The sequence below is a fragment of the Benincasa hispida genome, chromosome 9 (assembly GCF_027475165.1).
Source record: "Benincasa hispida cultivar pf3 chromosome 9, pf3_genome.v1.1, whole genome shotgun sequence".
Classification (NCBI taxonomy): Eukaryota; Viridiplantae; Streptophyta; class Magnoliopsida; order Cucurbitales; family Cucurbitaceae; genus Benincasa; species Benincasa hispida.
Genome location: NC_143486.1, coordinates 60,014,561 through 60,035,286, shown reverse-complemented (window position 1 = coordinate 60,035,286; position 20,726 = coordinate 60,014,561). Strand labels below are relative to the sequence as shown.

Here is a 20,726-nt window from a genome sequence, read left to right as displayed (position 1 = left end):
AAATGAGGCCTTAAAATTTAACTTTTGGATTTTTTTCTTTAATCTTTCAAATATTTTAGACATAAAATTAAAAATTCAACGTTCTACTCCACCAAAAAGTTTAATTTTATGTTTCATAGATTCATTAATTTTTTTAAAAAAATGTTGAATACGTCAATAATCTATTTAACACATAACTGAAAGTTCATTGACCAATTTGACAATTGTAGAATTTATGGACTTATTAGACACCAGATTAAAAGTGGAAGGACTAATTTGATATTTGTTTAAGTTTAGAAAATTTATCTGATATAAAATACAAAAGTTTACAAACTAAACTTCAAAGTTAACTTTAGGAAAAATATATTACATTTATATCTTAAAAAAAAAAAATTACATTTCTTTGGGAGTTGGATGGACATTTCTCTTGTGCTCCCTAAATTTATTGTTTTTCAAATATGGATGTAAATCATTTATTACATTAATTTCACTTAGTATTATTTTTAGAAAAAAAGTAACCACCAAATAAATGGATAATATATGGATAGAAATTGAATTAGGGGACCAACTCATTTCCCACTAATATATATATATATTTCACCATCAAAGTTCTATGATAGTGATTTGACAATTGACCCCATCTCTCACTCATTTCCTCCCTCCCATCTATATTCATACATTTATATTTATATTTATATCTCATTCTATAAATATCAACTTTTTTTTCTTTAAAAAATTAAATATCAACTTCTTTCTACCTACCTTTTCCTTCTTATTTATTATTTGCATTATTTATGCTTTATATTTTAGGTCGTGTTTATCCACTCGTAAATGTAATAAATCAATGATAATTTAAAAAGTGGATTTCATTTGATTATATTTGTTATTGTTTACCTATATTCTATAACCGTAATGAATGTGGAGTCTACTTTAAATTTTGTTATCAATTAACATAAATCCGATTGAGAAATTAGGGGTGTTCAATCTTTTTACATTTGAAATTTACATGAGATCTACTAACCGTTGTTGTCGTTATTGTTATTGTTATTGTTATATTTCTAGATATTATTATTGTTACAGTATTAGAATCATGAATCTATCATATATATTGTTATTGTTACTATTATCGTTACAGTTACCTTTATCCCTAGGGTTTAGTTATAACAGTAATGATAACAATAACAATAAATATAATAGATTATGTCTAGCAATAACGGTAACGGTAGTAGTAATAGTAAATGTGACAAATTCATAATTCTAGATAAAAATGATATTAAAAAAAACTATTCAAATATAATTGTGATTGTGATCCATTACAATTATTCTATCAATGAAATCACGTTACGATTGCACTGATTTTTATTGAGAATTAGTAAACACAGTTTTAGTTGTATTTAGCTTACCAGTTACCATCAATTGCTTATATCAATAGAATTTTGGAGACATTTTATGGAGTATTTTTCTTTAAAATCAAAATTCACAAATTTTTTGCAATTGTTCAATTTGTTGTTATTATGAGAATAGGGAAAATTCAATCAAATAGGTCTATCTTTTTTTCATCTATTCTGTATATAATTCTTACTTTTTTGTTTTTGTTTTTAGTTAACAAGTTATAGAGATGTCCCATCGGCTTTTGAGATGATAATGAATATCTTATCTATTGAATTATAAAAAATAAAAAAAATTAATTTTATTTAAGATATTTTAAGAAGCATAATTAGATTGTTCATAGATTATTGTACACTTAAAATTTTTTAATTCGTGATTCTTAAAAAAACCTTAATTAAGAAAGTATAGACTCGTTACAATAGCGACTTTAAAATATAACAACGTTTAAAAACAAACAAAGAAGTCTTTTCATTGAAGTTCTATTCTTTAACAATAGGAAATTAGTATGTAGAAAAAAGCTATGATTATTTGAACCATAAAACATACAAATATCAATTCAGATCATTTAAATTGATTTGAACCACTCAATATGTCCAAATTATAAGCCTGGGCTCATCTACATTATGATTCAAGACAACTCATCATAATCAATCAAGTTATCCACAAAAATTAAAAGACATAAATACCCCTTATAAATAGTAGTTAAAAATTCTATTTTTCATTTAATACAAAATCATAATCCTAAGGGCAAAAAGGAAAAAATACCAACAATAAAAGTTAAATTATAAATTTAGTCCCTATACTTTGAAAAAAAAATTAAAATTTAATCCTTATAGTTCATTATTAAAATTTAATCTCCATAACTTGGTAAATATTAAAATAAGATTTTATTGAAATATAATGTCTATTTTATGAGATTTTAAATCATAAAGACTGAATTTTAATTTTTAAAATTATAAGAACTAAATTCTAACTTTATTCTTGTTATAATGATCAAATTAAAAAAAATCAAAAAACCAACAAGCATAATTGTATTTTATTTCAATGTATATATATTTCCATTGAACCTTCTGGGTCTGCTTCGCCTACCCAGATTACCATCACATCTCTATTAATTACTTTTCTTAAGCATAATCTTATGTATAATTAAAATTAGGGGTTTTTTTTCTCTCTCTCTACTTAAAAAAGCTGACGGGGCAATGAGTAATGCCAGATCAGCATCTCCAGTCCAATCGGACCTCTCCAGACCCCACAAAGTGATGACGTGGCTTGGTAAACGATACGATGTGGCTGCTGACCATGAAAGCCGTTACACCCTCAGAGACTCTAATGTCTTCCATCTTCAATTCTTGCAACCTCCGCACATACTCCGGCACGTGCAGTAGGTCCCACACGACCCCGGTCCCACCCGGCTTCAACACTCTCACCAATTCTCCGACCACCCGTATCCGCTCCGCCGCCGCCTCCGCCGTGCGTGGCCCGTGCTCCTTCCCAACCGTGTGCACAAACACGCCGGAAACCACCACGTCGAAGTAATTGTCCCCGAAAGGCAGCCGTCTAACATCACCTTCTCGGCACGTGACGTATTCTCCGACGCCCTCCATCTTTGCCGTTCGAAGCGTCGAGAGCGTCGTTCGCTTACTCCGATCTAACCCCACAACCCGACCCGAGCTTCCTTCCTGATAAAAGAATATAATAAAAAAATATATTAAATTTACCGTAATCTATCAATTTATTTTTTAATTATAGTTGAATCTTCGACAAAAAATGAAACTATCCACTAAAATTTTTTGAATTCAACATTAATTTAATTTAGTATTAAATTAGACCAATAATATCTTGTAAATTCTCAAGATCTTATTCCCTTTGCATCATGTGGAAATTAAACGAAAGGATAAGAAAAATAAAGGTTAAAAATAGTATAAAATGAGGGGTAAAATTATAATTTTACCTTCTTGAGCTGAGTGGCAACGGCGTTGAGTAGAATGCCGCGCCCGCAGCCGAGGTCGAGGGCGTGCTTGACTGTTGACCAATCGGAGACAGCGTTGACCATCCGGAGAGCCATTTCATAGTGGAGAGGGAGAGAGGAGTAGAAGATGTTAGCGGCGGCGAAGAAGAGGCAGAAGGCGGAGATAGCAGTGACGCAACCGGTGAAGCCGGCGGCGAAACGGGCGGAGCCACCGGAGAAGAGAAGCTCGAAAAAAGAACAGATGGATTCGAAGTAAGAAAGGTAAAAAATGGAAAGAGCAGTAAAAAACAGAGCATGAAGAAGAAGAAACACTATGGTCTGCCATTGATCCACTCCATAGATCGCATAGATCTGAGTCCAATCTCTACCGGAACTGTTCATCGTTTTACCCATTTTTTCCGACCCAACTGAGGAATTTCAATTTCAATCTCAAACCCTAAAACCCACAAAAATCAACCCAAAACAGGATTCAGAGATCTTGATTCAAGAACCCCATTTCAGAATCCTCTGAATTTGAATATCTCAGATCAGATCCATGGGAATGGAACATTTCAAGAGCACCATTTGAAATGGGTTCTTCAAATGAAAATCAGAATCCGGAAAAACGATGAATAAATAATTGAAAACAAAGGGAAAATTGACGCGGTTTTGTCAGATGGGTTTTGCTTTAAAGAACAAAATGGTTTGAAGAAAAGGCCAAAGACTGGGAATTTTGGAGATGAAAAATTCTCACTCGCACTTTTGGAGTGGAGAAGAGTCTATAAAGGAAAAAGGGGGAGCCCGGAGGGAGTGGGGTGACCGGCTCAGCCGGTGAGTAGAATTTTTCAAGAGGATCGTACGAAAAGTCCAAGTGCCAAGCGGGGCCATTTTGAAATTTTAAGTATTTTCTTGGGTGCATGGGGAAAAATATTTTTTTTAAAAAGAAAAAAATGGAAATTGGCGGGGTTTTTTTTTCTTTTTCCCTTATAGTTCTTAATTTGTAATGGATAAGAATTTTGATAGGACGGCATGGAAATTTTGTATTTGTTTTAATAATAAGTCAATTGTTTTTTTTTTAATTTGAACTATAACTATTTAGAAAATGGAAGAAAGAAAGAAAATTTATTAATTTTTAATATTATGAGAATTAGGTGGGTTCACGTTGAAAAATGTACTTCAAATTCAAACATTGTAGGGATTAAAGAATTTTATATAAGAAATCATGTAATCGGAATGAATCATTCATATATCAACCAAACTCTTTAATCTATATCCTTTTTAAGTTTAAATCTTATTTTAATATAATTTTGAATCTTGTTATATTTTAATCTCTAAATTTTAAAGAGCGTTAGTTTTAGTTCCTAAAATTTTAAAAAATGGTTTTCTTATTAAAATCATATTAACTCTTGAAATATGAAGGAGCTTGTATTAAATGACTAGAATCTAAATGTATTGAGCAAGATAAAGCTGAATTATGCCACCAACTAACACGCGAAAATATTGAACGACCAAAATTTTGAATTAAAAATATCTTTTAAATTCTCCCACTTTGTCACCTTATTCAAAATTGAAGCTCTAGATTTTTTTAACATAGTTAACTTATTTGATAGCTTAACCATTCAAAAATACAAGTCACCTTGCCATTTTATTAAAAAGTTAACGATATCCAAACTTTTTAAAAGTTTGGAGACTAAAACAAATATTTTTAAAATTTTAGAGACAAAAATAAATCATTATTCAAAGTTCAGGAATCAAAATAAGAATTTAAATATTTTTTAATTAATAATTATATTTTTATCGATTTTATTTGTTTGTTTTTAAATTTTCTTTGTATTCTCCTAATATGAATTTATAAAGCTTTTCGTATTATTATAGAATTATCTATAATATATTAAAAAGCTGCCATCCTGAAAAAAATATTTTGGACCATTTTGTCACTTTTTCAAAATTTAAATTTTCAAAGCATGCCACTAATAAATATAAATTAATTATAATTATTAATATTTAACTCACAAAAATAAGTTTTAAAAGGTTAGAATATGAAGAGTTCCTCTTTATTTATATAATTATTAGCTCTAATTCTAATTAAATCTTAAAGAAAAGAAATAAAACTTAAAATCATTTTAATCATTCAATATACTTTATCTCATTTAAAAAATGAGAATTAATTTTGTGTTTAAAAATCTATAACTTAATCCACTAATTTGTCTTAATAATATCTTTAATCTCTCTCATCTATTTAATGCTAAATTAAATTCATGACTAAACCTCAACCCTTCAATCACATTTCCCATGTATAAAGAACTGTTCACCCCCTCTCCCATCTTCACTCCATCTCATCATTGTATCTATAGTATTAAATTTTCATCAAAATGTCGATGTTTTCATCAATATTTTTATGAATTTGATATCGACACGATGAGTGAATCGATGTTATATTATATCATAGAAAATTCCACGAAACATAATAATTAAGCAACAAAATATCTCTAGTATAAATAATAGATATCATAACTTGTTTAAAAATCATATAATATTTATTTACTAATAAATTATAATTTTTTTCATAAATATCCATCTAAATCGAAATTTTATCGATATTGTCATCGAAAATTCCATAAAACTGAGACCTCGATATTTCGAGTCAACATTGATTCTATCATAATTCCTGTGTATTCATCCTCCCTTTTTTCAAGAATTTTTTTTTTTCTAATTAGATTCAATGTCATTGCTGGCTAAAATGGACTTTTTTGGATGATGAAAAATGAATTATTTGTTAGATCATTGGGAGTTATTATTCTAAAAAAGTGACATTAAAACTTTTATTTTGTGGCCAAGCAGAAAGAATTGTGAGAAAATTGGATACTTTCTAATGTCTTTGCTTTATATGTTGCTCCTTAGGCAAATGAATAAATATGAGAGATTGAAGAAACGAAATGCAAAGTGTTACTAATGTTAACATTTTTACATTTTTACCATTGACTTTCAGACGATAATTTTAGATTTTATTATATAAGCGGCGTTTATATACAAACCAAACATATTATTCTCTAAAATATTATATTAAAAATTATTCTTTATGTATTTAGTTATGAATATTGTAAAAAAAACTTAAATTGATAAATTATACTTTTATTAAATTTAAAGATATATCAGGAAATTTTAGATTGGTTTGGAATACCATAATCACTATCGCCCCCTTTCTTACCAGTTTAACAACTATGAAAGGTTTTTATATATATATATTTAAGTTTCACATGATAGAAACCTTGTTCTTTGTTTTTTTTTTTTTTTTTTTTTTTTTTTTTTACAGCTGATAGCAAAAACTGTGTGATGTAAAGTTTTAAACAATTTAGAATTACTTTAAAAAAAATTATAGCAGTAAACACATTAAACACAGTAATTTTATATTATGTGAAAATGGTCCAAATTTTCAAGATGAAAATACTTCCATCATAATCCTCTTGATCTTTCTTCGAAAGTATTCATTAGTTTTATTAAAATAATGTATATGCAAACAAAAAAAAAGTATTTTTAAAATTAAAAAAATAAAAAAAAAACTATTTACACAAAATAGTAAAATTTAATCTTATTTTATAGAAGCTAATAAAAGTCTATTATGAAACTGATAGAAGTCCATCATTGATATTATGTGATTCACATTAATAGAAGTCTATCAGTATCTATCAGTATTTTTTTTATTTCTGTAAATAATTTGACATTTTTTCTATCCATGGAAATTTCTCAAAAAAAAAAATATATCACTTTTTATATTTTATGTATTATATGATCATGATAACATTAATTTTTGTTCACATACATAAATTCAACATTTTCTTTAAAAACAAAAATTCAATATTTTCTTAAAAGATAATTATTTGAATACCAATTATAAAAATGGACAAAAAATAATTAATGGTTAACAATTTGGTTTTTTATTTTTGTTTTTTTAAAAAATTAGGTCTATTTCATCCACATTCTTATAATGATTTGTATCTTTCTTAACTATAATGAATGAATTCTTAGCAAGTTCCAAAACAAAAACAACTTTTTGAAAGATCTTTTTTTAGTTCTCAAAATTTGACTTTATTTTTTAAACCATTAGTAAAAATAGACAAAAAAAAAAAAAAAAAAGGAAAAAAATTGGAGGTGGAAATAGTGTCATAGACTTAATTTTTCAAAAACAAAAATAAAATAAAATAGTTACCGAATGGGACCTAAATTATTGTATCTATTCTTAAATCCCTAATTAAGTTGAATTTAAATTTAGTCAAATGTTGAAATTATTTTAGAATTGAGTTATTCCATTTTTTTCTTTAAAGAGCGTACGACCTGCCATGCACACGGTAATATACTAGTACCTTAGGAATAAAAGAAAACTATTTTTTTTTTTTTTTTTTTTTTAGTTTTCAAAATTTATTGTTATAGCATAAAAGGGCAGTATTTAAATTGTGTAAAAAAAGGGAAAATCTTATTTATAAAAAGTTGTATTATTTATGAGCCAAATAAATATAAAAATTCTTCAAGCAAAATATGATTTTGAATTTTGAATTTTGGTACAATCGGGTTACCAAAATGTATTCTTAAATTACCATGAAATAGTTATGGCATGTCAAATTGATTCAATTTTTTAAAATGTCAGCTTATTAAATTGATTAAATAAAATTCAAGAATGATGTTCATATATCAAATCAATTTCATTGTACAAAACAAATAATGGATATAATTACTTAGATTTCAAGCTTTTGAAAAAAACAATCCAACAATGATTTTTTTAACACTCTTTTTCAAATTTAATTAGGTATGATTTTTTAAAAAAACACGATAAATAGTTCTTAAATCTTGACCATCACTCATGATTTTGATTGCTTGAAATTATTTAAAAGATATTTTTAATGGTTGATAATTGTCAAAGACAAGTTTTAGAATGAGAAAGAAAAGTAGAATGATTTTTCGTAAATATGATTTTTCCAAAAAAAAAATATATTTTTTTTAAATAAAGAAAAATTAGTCAATTTATTTATAAATATAGCAAAATGTCATTGTCTATCAGTCGTGATGATAAACTGAAGCTTATCGTGTTTATCACTAATAGACAATGATATTTTGCTACATTTTAAAATATTTTTGACAATTTTACCATTTAAAACAATTACTCGAAAAATTATGTTTACTCACTTCATTTAAAATGTTATATATCTATATATCTATATATATATATCCTTTCCCTTGGTTTTTTTTTTTTTTCTTTTTTCTTTTTTAAAGAATATCTTCCATTCACTTTTAATTAATTACTATCCAAAATAGGCATTTGCTGATTAGGTAAATAAATGAAAAAGGTACATTTGTCAGGTTTAAATATTTGCCTAAATGTGAAGTTCAATTACTAAATGAATTAAAAATATTCAGAATTTTAGAAATCTAGAATAGAATAAATTTAAAAGTTTATATACTAAAATAGGAATAAGACATTTTGAAAAGAATGTAATTAGATGAATATGAATGTTTAAAAAAAATAATAAAAGAATGTTAGTTCGAAACCAAATAAAAAATAAAAATCTAAAATAGAATAAATTTAAAAGTTTAGATACGAATAAAACCTTTTGAAAAGAATTTAATTAGATGAATATGAGTGTTTGAAAAATGATAAGAAAAAAAATGTTGGTTTGAAATGAATTAGACAATTGAAAAATAGGATTTTTTTTTTTTTTTTTTTTGTCCTTATTAGGATATGTCCGTTGAAGAATCAAGATACACATAATGATTTATTATTATTATTATTATTGTTTAGTTAAAAAGAACATTTATCACAGAGCTTAAATATATGAATTCTATTGAACAAAAAATATATATTCTTCTAATTAATTTCAAACCAACATTTTTTTTTTTTTGCCAATTTTTGTTTTAAAACACCAATATTCATCTAATTTAGCCTTGATTCTCATCAATGTTTGATATATTGATATCACCAAAACATTATTATTAATCATTACAATTAACTAATATAAAGCATTGAGATTCATAGTAAATTAACCTTAAAAGTGAAAATGGTTCCAAATCATAAGTTAAGTATTATACTTATTAAGTCACTAAACGTCTATCTAATTTATGTCATTTTTAACTTTGTACAATACTTCTATTTAGTCCATATCCTTAAATTTCATTCTTAAAATGTTAACATGACCTATATATTGACGTATTCACGAATTATAATTTAAAAAAAAAAAGAAAAAGAAAAAGCACACAAGTTATAGAAAGCAATGGACAAATTCAAAGGGCATCTTGATTTTATATAATAAGAAGTGTGAAAAATGATATTTTGATTGAAGAAAAAACATTAGCCTTGGAAACCTTTGTTTAAAGATAGCGCAAATCATGGGGATGAGACCCCATGTGATGAAGGTACAATGGGTCCCATTAATTTAGATGTTGATTTATTGTTAGTGAAAGCAAAGTTAGATTTTGAACTCAATATTTTTTTTTTTTTTTTTTTCATGTTTTTGCCTAATTGCTCCCTTGTCATCATGCTCTAAGTCAATGTTTCTCTTTTTTTGTCATTTTTCTTTTTTAAGCAATGTTTTTCACCATTATGCCCCTAACTTTTGTTTACATTAAATTAAACCATTTGCCATAAATTTTTCAAAGGCTATTTTTATAATTTTGTTACTCCACCGACTATTCCTTTAGACATCTACTTAACTTATAAATTTTAAGTCAAGTTTTGAAAAGACTTGATTTTGCTTCAAAATTTTATAAAATTTCACGTGTTTATTTAACAAAGGTGAAAATTATAATTGAAGAATTAAGACGAAACAAGCATAAATTTTAAAAATTAAAAATTAAAGTGTTAACAAATGAAAGTTGAGTCGTTACGCTTTACTTTGGAAATAGAAGTAATGAAGACAAGGATATATTGGTTGGTTCATTGGAGTTTTAATATGGTGGTTGTTAGTAGAGTAACAAAATTCTAATTTTACAAGTCATTTGTCTAGAAATAGTAACAAGTTCAAGATTTTTGTTTTTAGTTTAAATAAGTTCAACAATTATTATCTATTTGTATTCTATTGAATTAGTACTAGCTTTTTGTTTCTTCTCCAATCAAAATAATATAATAAAACTCAAGCTCATGTTTTTCTACTTGTGTAACAAGCTAAACTCTCATATTATCAAAATAATATATCATATTCTAAAGCTTATTAGTAAATAATTTATTGGGTTAAGAAATATTAGAATTGTTTGTATTATTTTCTTTAAGGTGGTTGTGAAACTTTTGAAAGTAAAAAAATATAAATAAACTATTACTAAAAAATCAAATATGTAATTTTAATTATAAAATAATAGCAACAGTTGTAAATATAGCAATCAAATTTAAAGTATTTGTACATATAGCATAATGTAAAAAAAAATTGTAGATATAGCAAAGTTTAGATTTTACTTTTGAAATTTATTAGTGATAGACCATATCACCAATATGGGTCTATGAATGATAGACTATATCATTGGTAGGAGTATCAACGATAGAGTTTATCATGGTATATTTTATTATATTTACAATTATTTTTAAATGTTGTTATATATTAATTATGATCTCTACAAATGTTATAGAATGTAATTGCTCAAAATATTTAAAAAATAGGGAGAGAAAGCTCTCCCAACAAATTCAAAGTAATGTCATAAATTTTTTTTTTAAAAAAAGATCCTCTTAATTCATTAAATTTTCAATTTAAAGAAGATTCCCTCTTTCCCTAAAAGGTAGAATTGATATCCTCCAATTTACTAAATTGCTCAAGGAGCATAACCAAGTTACTTTAGATTAATTTATACAAAAAATAGTGCTAATTCAATCAAATTAATAAGAATTTAAAATTAGAAAATATAATCAACCGAACCCACCATCCGTCTGAAATAAAATCGATTTTAATTTTTTTATTTTAAGAAATTTGACTCTACTTTTAAATGGTCCAAATCAATTTAAAGTATGTTTAGATTAATTTTTAAATATTTGTTTTGAAAGTCAGACCTTATATATATATATATTACAACCATTCAAAATAACTTTTAAAACATATTCAAAAATCATTTTAAATAGTTTTTATTAAAAAGGTTTAAATTGAAATGATTTTTTTGAAAAACATTTTTTTCTCTAGTTGATCATGTCATAAAGTGCATGATTTTGTTGTATATTTTGGTACTCTTTTTTAGTAAAAGTTGAACTTTATGTGATATATTGGCCCGAAATGGCCTAAATTGAGTAAAATGAGCAACCACATGTCTTTGAACGGTCTAAAGTTGATTTAGAGAGATTTATATGTTTTGATGCGACTGCAGTGGCCTCATTAATATGTCTGCATCAAAACCATAATTTTCGTAATCGTGCTTAGTCATCCATGGTTGCTATTTACTAGATCCTTAGTTGTTCTTCAGTGTCAAAATTGATTGAAAATTGTTTAGAACATGAAACTCAGTCATTCTTCAATCAATTTGGGCCTATAAAAGGATGAAAATTTTCTTTTCTCAAGCATCCACAAATCACATCCGAAATTCAACTACCCTAAGACAAAATCTCACCTTCCCAGTCAAAAATCTTCAAGAACGAAAGTTCTTCTAAAGATCATTACTTCTAGGTCATCCTCGTCCCATGAGAACATATGGAGAGATAGAATTCATCTTTGAGAAAGGAGAATCTACCATAGGGAGAGATTATGAGAGTGAGAGATTACTTCAAGGAATGATCATATTGTTTTTTTCCAATATTTCTTTTAGTTTCTCTTTGTGTTTTTCTATCTTTATTTCTTTTCATCTGTCGAACATTTATCTTTGTAATCACAATATATGATCTAATGAAATCTATTAGTTTGTTCTTAATCATGAGATAAATTCTTTAAGTGGTTCAATTATGTGAGTACCCTAGGAGTTTATGACTTGAGTAATTCTTATGCTTCATACCTATTTGACTTTTACATTTTTCTTTGTTGAGTTTATGGATAAATATTGTTAACTTAAACCGATCTCTTAATTTAGCAATCTAATGGAGTCTTAATACTGAGAAGGTTAGAATATAAACTGATTTCACAAGGAAAAAAAATGGGACTAAGAGCTTAGAAATAGGACTGACGCGTAGTCTTAAAAATAAGGTACATCATATGATAAAGAAATTGCATAAAATATAACACAAGAACCAACTAACCAAAGAAAAATTGGCATTAGCTACTTAGAGCTCATAAAAGAACTTGACATAAGATTGACTAGGAGGAGTTTTCTGTGTCCATGACTAAGTCATTGTTCAGGTATTAATGTGGCCGCATTGCCCAAGGCACACTGCTCTTTTGGTTGAAACATAACTATACCTATGTTCAGTACTCTTGTTTACTGTTTTTATCATCATTTTAGCCCAATCAATATTTATTTGCACCTGGTTACCTTTGATTACATTGATTGCATAGTCTTAAAAAAAAAAAATTAATTAAAACTAGTCTTGTGCATATGCTTGCACTTATACCTCATTTATTCTCATTTTATCACTTATATGCATTAGTCAATCACTAGTCAATCCAACTAGGTCTTTAATTTCACCAGTTTTATTTGGTTAATTATATATTATTTTGGTTCTTATACTTTGAAATTTGTTCAATTTTGATCTATACTTTAAAATGAAATTTTTTTAATTTAGTTTCTATTGCTTGTTTATTGTTGATTTTTTTCAAAACTTTTTATTATTTATTAGTATTTTCACTCTAAATTTGGAAAACGTATTCAGATAATATATTTCTCTACAAGAAAATTATTATTATTATTATTATTTAGGAAATTTTAATAAAAGTTAACTTTGAAAGATAAAATTAAGATTTATTAAATTTACAGAGTTTAAAATTAAACTCAAAATATGGACCAAAATGATATTTTAACTCTTTTAATATTTTCAACAATTAATTGTTGGGGATAGAAAATTTTCTCCTTATATTAGACAATTTGGTGAATAATTTTTTAAACAATATCATTTAATCTTTTAAATATATATATATAAAAAAGTTATGCCTGACCATGATGAAAATTATTTTATTTTAAATTTGACTATATTAAAATAATTTAAATAAAGAATTAGTAGGTCAAATTTAAACTAATTTAAAATATAAACAAGGATTAAAAACAAAAAAAATATTCCATAAATGCAAGATTTTTCTTTAGTTTCCTTGGCATGTACTTTAAACACAATTTTTCTAAATCTATACCTCAAACACAATTTTCTTAAATCAAAGCTATCTAAATCCCAAGTTATTCTCGCACGTTTAAGGTTCTAAATTTGTACACTAATCCTCTCTTAGAGTTTTAGTAAGTCTCTAAGTTTTTAAGGTTAACTTCAATTATGTCTTTATGATTGTTAAAGCTTCAAATTAATCTGTATAATTTGATCAAACCTTTAAAAATCATATCCTTATAAGTCTTTACTATTATCTAATACATGGTTAATTTTCTATTTACATGACAATAAGTTAGTGCACTATTTAACCATATGGTGGTTAGATATGAGTTTCGAAAAAAAAAATGAAAGTTTAGTGGGCAATTTTTTATTACAACAAATTAAAAGGGTTAAATCTTAACAGCATTTGAACTAGACCTAGAGAAAAATAGTAAATATTTTGAACTCGATGCATGGATTGGATAAAATTAGTTTAATGATCATTTGTGAGATTATTCACAAAAAAAAAAATAAAAATAAAAAATCAACATTGCTCAAGTAGAAGTAGATAACCATCAACTTTTAAAATGATATTTAATCTATAAAATTACATTACATCATTTGAATTTTTTTTGATAATATATAAGGTAGGAGAATCGAACCTTAGAGTTCAAAATTATTAGTACATACTTGACGCAATTGTACATCATTTAAATTTGAACTAAAGCCACATTTACACTGGTTGAAAAGTAATTCATTCAATGGTAATGTAAAAAGTGGGTCACAATTGATTATTTTTGTTATTGTTTACCTGCTTTTCGTAATCATAATGAGATGTGGGATCCACTTGAAATTTATAATCAAATCGTGTAATCTAATGGAGAAATATAAGGTGTTCAATGTGATTGTTATTGAAAATTACATGAGATCTACTACCTTTATCTTTACCGTTATCATTATCATTAAAGATATTGTTATCATATGAAAATATCAATTTATCATCTTTATTATCACTTCTACTGTTATCATTATCGTTTGGGGTCAAACGATAACCGTAACAATAAAATGTGATAGATTTATAATTTTAGATAAATACGATAAAAAAAAACAATCTAATTATATTTAGAATTAAATCTATTACGATTCATCAGTCAACAAAAACTCATTCTGATCGATGAAGTTAGGCGTAAATAATAATTGTGATTATCAAAGATGAAGTAGGGAAAATGGGATACAACATAGAGAGCTTGAAAGATTAAAGAATCCAAAAGTATTTGTTTTGTTTTGTTTTGTTTTTTTTTTTTTTTTTTCATTTTTTAATGGGAAGAGCGTGTGGGTCCCATTTAATGGCATTGGAACAAAAAAAGGCCCCTTAATTCGGGAAAGCGACCAAGTGGATCCGTCCGATCCTAACCTTTCATCCACCAATTAAAAAACACCGACTTGCCACATCGTTTTTCATTTTTAAATTTTAAAGATAAATTTTGAACCCAAAAAACAATTAAAAAAAAGGTCAATTTTATTTAATATAATATCCTAGACAAACTGCCACGTGGAGGTAAGCCAGATTCTGATTTCCCCTAAATGGCTCTTCTGATTAGGACCTTTAATATTAATATTGTTGTTTTCAAAACTTATTAGAAAAATATTGTTGTTTTGAAATTTATTAGAGAAATATTGTTATTTTGGGAGTTCGAGGCTAGGAGTCGAGGATTGAGGATTCGATTAATATTAAAGTCAGCCAGTATAGATACATGTTTGATATGCTTCAACTAAACATGTACATTACACTGAACCTAATTGATTATTTTATACACATTTTTATTATATTTGTCTTTAATATTTTCTAATATAATATTTTGTGTTTCATGTTATTTGGGAGCCGCACAAAATTATTATGCATACTTTGCCTAATTTTTGTACGAATTGTCAAAACATATGGTGGACGATGAGTCCTCTCATATGTTTTCACATTGGTGAATGGTATCTTTCGGTTTTCAGCAGGATGTCCCATTGCCTTGTAATACTGAATCCGTACTGCATGATATTAACCTAAGGACTAGAGATTGGTCCGAAAAAATTGTACATTTGGTAGTGCGATGGCACTATCGTGCAAGGTTTATTGCAGTGGGTGTTTCTCTTAGAAGACACAGATGTCACTCCATAATATATTCATTGGTATAATAATATCACAAGGCCCTACGTCACTCGTCCGGGAGCAGCTGTGGGTCATCTGGTAAAATCGACGACGTCCGTCTTGTGGGACACATTGATTTTTGTAATTATTTTTATATAAATGAGATATTTAATTTACATTTTTTTATTTTTATGAGATATTATTTTTTTAATTTATTCTTTTTATATATTATGAATAGTAATTATTTTGATATATAAGCTTTTAAATGTCACTGATATAAATAATAACATCAGATAGTCTAAATCTAAAAAGTTAAGTAAAAAAAACTTCAATATTCAAATTTACATATTTTAGATAATAATTTGGGGATATAATAAATCAAATCAACACTCAAAACCTTCACATGCAAGTCTATAAATAAGACTAATTGATATAAAGAATAGAAGTTTTAATCACAGTAGTGAGGTCAATAGTTTAAAAGATTTTACAATAATGATCTTGGATTCCTTTTGTACATTTGGTACCAAGATTTTGATGGAGTTATTTTTTTTAAAATTATAAATAATAAAAAAATATTTTTAGAAATTATTTTTATAAAATGGAAAATTTTAAAAAAAGAAGTAAGAAAGAAGAAGGTGGAATGAGGAATTAAATAAAGAAAAAAAAGGAAATTTGTACGGATATCTCACTCTCGCTAACATCGAGCTCTCGCTTTCGTTCTTAGGATCTCGCTCTCGTTCTCAGGTTCTCGCTCTCTCAAACTCTCACTCTCTCTCAAAATCTCGCTCTCTCTTACTCTTCCCTCTTTCATTCTCTCCCAATACAAAATTATTTATAACACATTAAATAATTATGAGTATTATGAGGAAGATCTTTCGTTCTCTCCACATCAAATCACTCTAGATGAAAAAACTACCCTTCATAAAGTTTCCAAAAAAAAAAAAATCAGAGCAAAAAAGAAAAAAATTGGAAACTCCCAAGTTAAGAAGCTTCGTGCCAGATATGCACCAATGAATGGGTTAGAAAGAATAACATATCAAGCTGGAAACTCCCAAGTTAAAAAGAAAAAAAACTGAAAACTTTCGCTCTCTCTCAATATCTCGCTCTCTCTCTTACTTTTCCCTCTTTCGTTCTCTCCCAATACAAAATTATTTTTAACACATCAAATAATTATGAGTATTATGAGGAAGGTCTCCGAAATGAGGAAGGTCTTTCGTTCTCTCCACATCAAATAATTATGAAGAAGGTCTTCGGAATAATAATTAAATAGACTCAATAATAATGTTAGGGCAAGGTCGAGGGTTCAAAGTTCGATGTACAAAAAATACGAAAGGGGAAGGTCGAGGGTTCAAAATTCGACCTATGTAGGTTGAATTTTCAACCCTCGACTTATTTAAAAAAAAAAATTAAAAAATAACAATATTTTTACAAATAGTTTGAAAACAACAATATTTTCCCAAATAGTTTCTAAAAGGACAATATCCTTTTAATTCCTTCTACTTAACTATTTACCTATTATTTTCTTTATTAAAAAAAACCTAAATTAGATAAAATATCCAACTTTCTATTTAGTGAAAAATATTTTTCAACTTTTAAAAATTTTAAAAATATCCTTAAACTTTCAAATTGAGTTAAAAGATATATTTACCATTAGTTTTGAAAAGAAAATATTAGTATGTTGTGTAAAAATGGGAAAGTTAAAATAATATTGTTATTTTAAAAACAATTTATAAAAATATTGTTGTTTTGAAACTATTTTTTTTTAATGTGTCAAGTCTTCAAAATTCGACCTTCACCTTTTATCTTTATTGTTTTTTTTAATGGTTCGAGTCTTCAAAATTCGACCAACTTGAAAATTCGATCTATACTTTGTTTTTTTTTTTAATGTGTCGAGTCTTCAAAATTTGACCAACCTAGGCAGATTCCACCTTTATTTATTTTTTTTTTTTAAAATTTTCCATTTTATAAAAATAATTTCTAAAAATAATTTATTATTTTATTAAACTTAACTCTAAAAAGAAAAAATTAAAAAAAAAAAATATCTCATAAAAGTAAAAAAGTGTAAATTAAAATATTTCACTTATATAAAAATAATTACAAAAATCAATGTGTCCCACAAAGCGGACGTCGTCGATTTCGAGCGGGTTGTCGTCGTAGACTTCGAACTTGATGTTGCTCTGGTTCTTCTTGATGTTGCTCTGGTACCTCTGCAGGAGTTTCATAATATAAATATTCATTATGCTCTCCACGACCCCGACCATGTCCATGCACGTATGAAGACGAAGGACCAACCTTTGAGTCATAATGTCCTAAACCAAATACTAGTATCATCATCATCGGACTAACATAATCAGTTTGACTCTGCGTCTACATCACAGGGGGTAACTCTTCCACATTATGGGTAAGCTCATCAAACTCATCCTCTTCCCAAACAGGTCCTCTACGTCTAGGAGCTGGTGGAGGAACAATAGGTATATCATACATATAATGTATCTCTTCCATATAGTTTTAGTTGTCACTACATATGGCAAGAACCTGGTTCGGATCATTCGTAACATCACAGAGTCTACTGTTGTTCGATCTTTGTGAATTATAAAATAATTAGATAATATTTAAAATAAATTTAAATTAAAAATAATTAGATAATATTCATTCATTTACCAGATGACCCACAGCTTCTCTCGGACAAGTGACGTAGCGTCTTGTGATATTATTATACCAATAAATGTAGTCTTGAGTGACATCCCTGTCAAATTGTTCAATAGAAACCCCACTGCAATAAACCTTGCACGATAGTGCCATCACACTACCAAATGCGTAACTTTTTTGGACCAATCTACCGTCCTTAAGTCGATATCATGCAGTAGGGGTTCAGTATTACAAGGTGATGGGACATCCTGCTGAAAATTGAATTGTCTCATCACCTTGTCAAGAAAATGCTACTCACCAATGTGAAAACATATGAGAGGACTCATCGTCCGCCATATGTTTTGATCATTCGTATAAAAATTGGGCAAAGTATGCATAATAATTTTGTACGGCTCCCAAATAACCTGAAATACAAAATATTATATTGGAGAACATTAAAGACAAATACAATAAAAATATGTATAAAATAATCAATTTGGTTCAGTGTTAATGTACCTGATCAAATTGAAGCAGATCAAACATATATCTGTATTGGCTGAGTACATGTGTGGCTGTCCTAGTCACACAAAATTTGTCTCTCCACCTAAATTTTTAAGTTGATAATTTAGATTCTAAATTAACTAGATCAGTGATATAAAAATTAAATTGAATTAAAATAACATACCAAGAACTGTAGGCTCGTCTAGCTAACTGAGTGTCATTGACATGTTGTAGCTGTGGAGCCATTGTTGGAAATCACTCTCAAGCCCATAGTTGCAAAAGTATGAGAGGCCCAGCTGTCTCACGAGCATCAGGTCTTGTTGCGTTACATAGTTGTCTATACAACCATGCCAAACATGCTTCACCCCACAAATACTGCCCCGCATCATAGAGGTTAGCTAATAGTGGTAGGAACATAAAGTAAACAAAATGACTTGATTTTTCGGAAAACAGACTTCCACCCATCATTTGCAGTATATATGCTCGCGCATATCTTATGATGGTTTCTTCGTCTGTATCATCTACGAGTTCACGGAATTATGTTCCTAACCATATCAAACTTAACCTCGATCCTTTAATTTTGTCGACAGATGGGGTCACATCGAAGTACAGTTGATAAACTTGTGACCAGTCATCGTACATCACTTCGGTAACTGGCTCACCATCAACAGGTAATCCCAACAACACTTCTATGTCTTGTAGAGTGATAGTGCACTTTCTAACAGATATATGAAATGTATGCGTCTTAGGCCTTCATCTCTCGGCCAAGGTTGTAATCAGATGCCAGTCCAACTGAATAAATTCCAATTTGGCGACCCCATAGAATCCAGATGTGCGGAGTAGTGGTAGTATTCGAGGGTGGAGTGGGATAGTGCACTGGAGAACTGCCTCTCGACACCTGCAAGATATTTCTCCAGCAGTACGATCTCGCCATACAACAGATGATCGATGAATGGACTGGTCGTACAAAACATCGGGATCAACAGGTCCTGGATTTAAAGCCATGATCTGAAAGAAAGAAACAAATATTTATTTCTTAATTAGAAGAATAATGTACAACTTAATTAACAAAATTAAATATACATGATAAAAAAAATTATTTATTTCTCAATTAAATAATGTACAACTTAATTAAAAGAATAATGTACAACTTTATAAATTATAATAAAAAAATTGAATATACGGTAAAAGTATCTACACTTAATTAAATATACATGATAAAAAAAGTATTTATTTCTCAATTAAAAGAACAATGTACAACTTTATAGATTACAATAAAAAAATTGAATATACAATAAATTATAATTAAAAAATTGAATATACAATAAATTATAATAAAAAATTTGAATATACAATAATAGCTAAGCGATCGTGTAGGAGTTTGTAGGCGATCATGTAGTGAGGAAAGAGAGCTCTCGAGAGTGGGAGTTCGGAAGACGTTGTCGTGGAGAAGCCATCGCAACATGCCACTCATTGTCTACTTCCATTGGGCGATCATGTAGTAAAGCTCAGCGATCGTGTAGCACTTGGTATACGATCGTATAGTAAAAGGTAGGCGATCGTATAGGTTCTGAGAAGGCGATTGTCTAATAGTAATAGCTAAGCGATCGCGTAGGAGTTTGTGGGCGATCGTGTAGTGAGGAAAGAGAGCTCTCGAGAGTGGGAATTCGGAAGATGCTGACGTAGAGAAGCCATCGCAGCGTGCCGCTCATTGTCTACTTCCACTAGGCGACCGTGTAGTAAAGCTCAGTGATCGTGTAACTCTTGGTAGATGATCGTATAGTAAAAGGTATACGGTTGTATAGGTTCTGAGAAGACAATCGTCTAATAGTAATAGCTAAGCGATCATGTAGGAGTTTGTGGGCAATCATGTAGTGAGGAAAGAGAGCTCTTAAGAGTGGGAATTCGGAAGATGCTGTTGTGGAGAAGCCATCGCAGCGTGCCACTCATCGTCTACTTCCACTAGG

The 20,726-nt window shown here is 28.1% G+C and overlaps 1 protein-coding gene across 1 annotated transcript; it reads right to left on the bottom strand.

Moving 5' to 3' along the window:
- Window positions 1–2,379: 2,379 nt before the first annotated feature.
- LOC120084729 (S-adenosyl-L-methionine-dependent methyltransferases superfamily protein) lies at window positions 2,380–4,080 on the bottom strand. The gene is made up of 2 exons (XM_039040548.2): window positions 3,320–4,080; window positions 2,380–3,047 (listed from the first exon to the last, which is right to left on the bottom strand). Exons 1-2 carry the CDS (start codon window positions 3,728–3,730, stop codon window positions 2,583–2,585), a joined length of 876 nt encoding a protein of 291 aa, XP_038896476.1. The 5' UTR covers window positions 3,731–4,080; the 3' UTR covers window positions 2,380–2,582.
- Between the last annotated feature and the right edge of the window lie 16,646 nt (window positions 4,081–20,726).

Excerpts from the sequence above, each read along its gene's own strand:
- LOC120084729 (XM_039040548.2), bottom strand. The coding sequence starts at position 3,730 with ATGGGTAAAACGATGAACAGTTCCGGTAGAGATTGGACTCAGATCTAT. Across the intron at positions 3,048-3,319 it reads TTGCCACTCAGCTCAAGAAG|GAAGGAAGCTCGGGTCGGGT; the intron begins GTAAAATTATAA and ends TTCTTTTATCAG.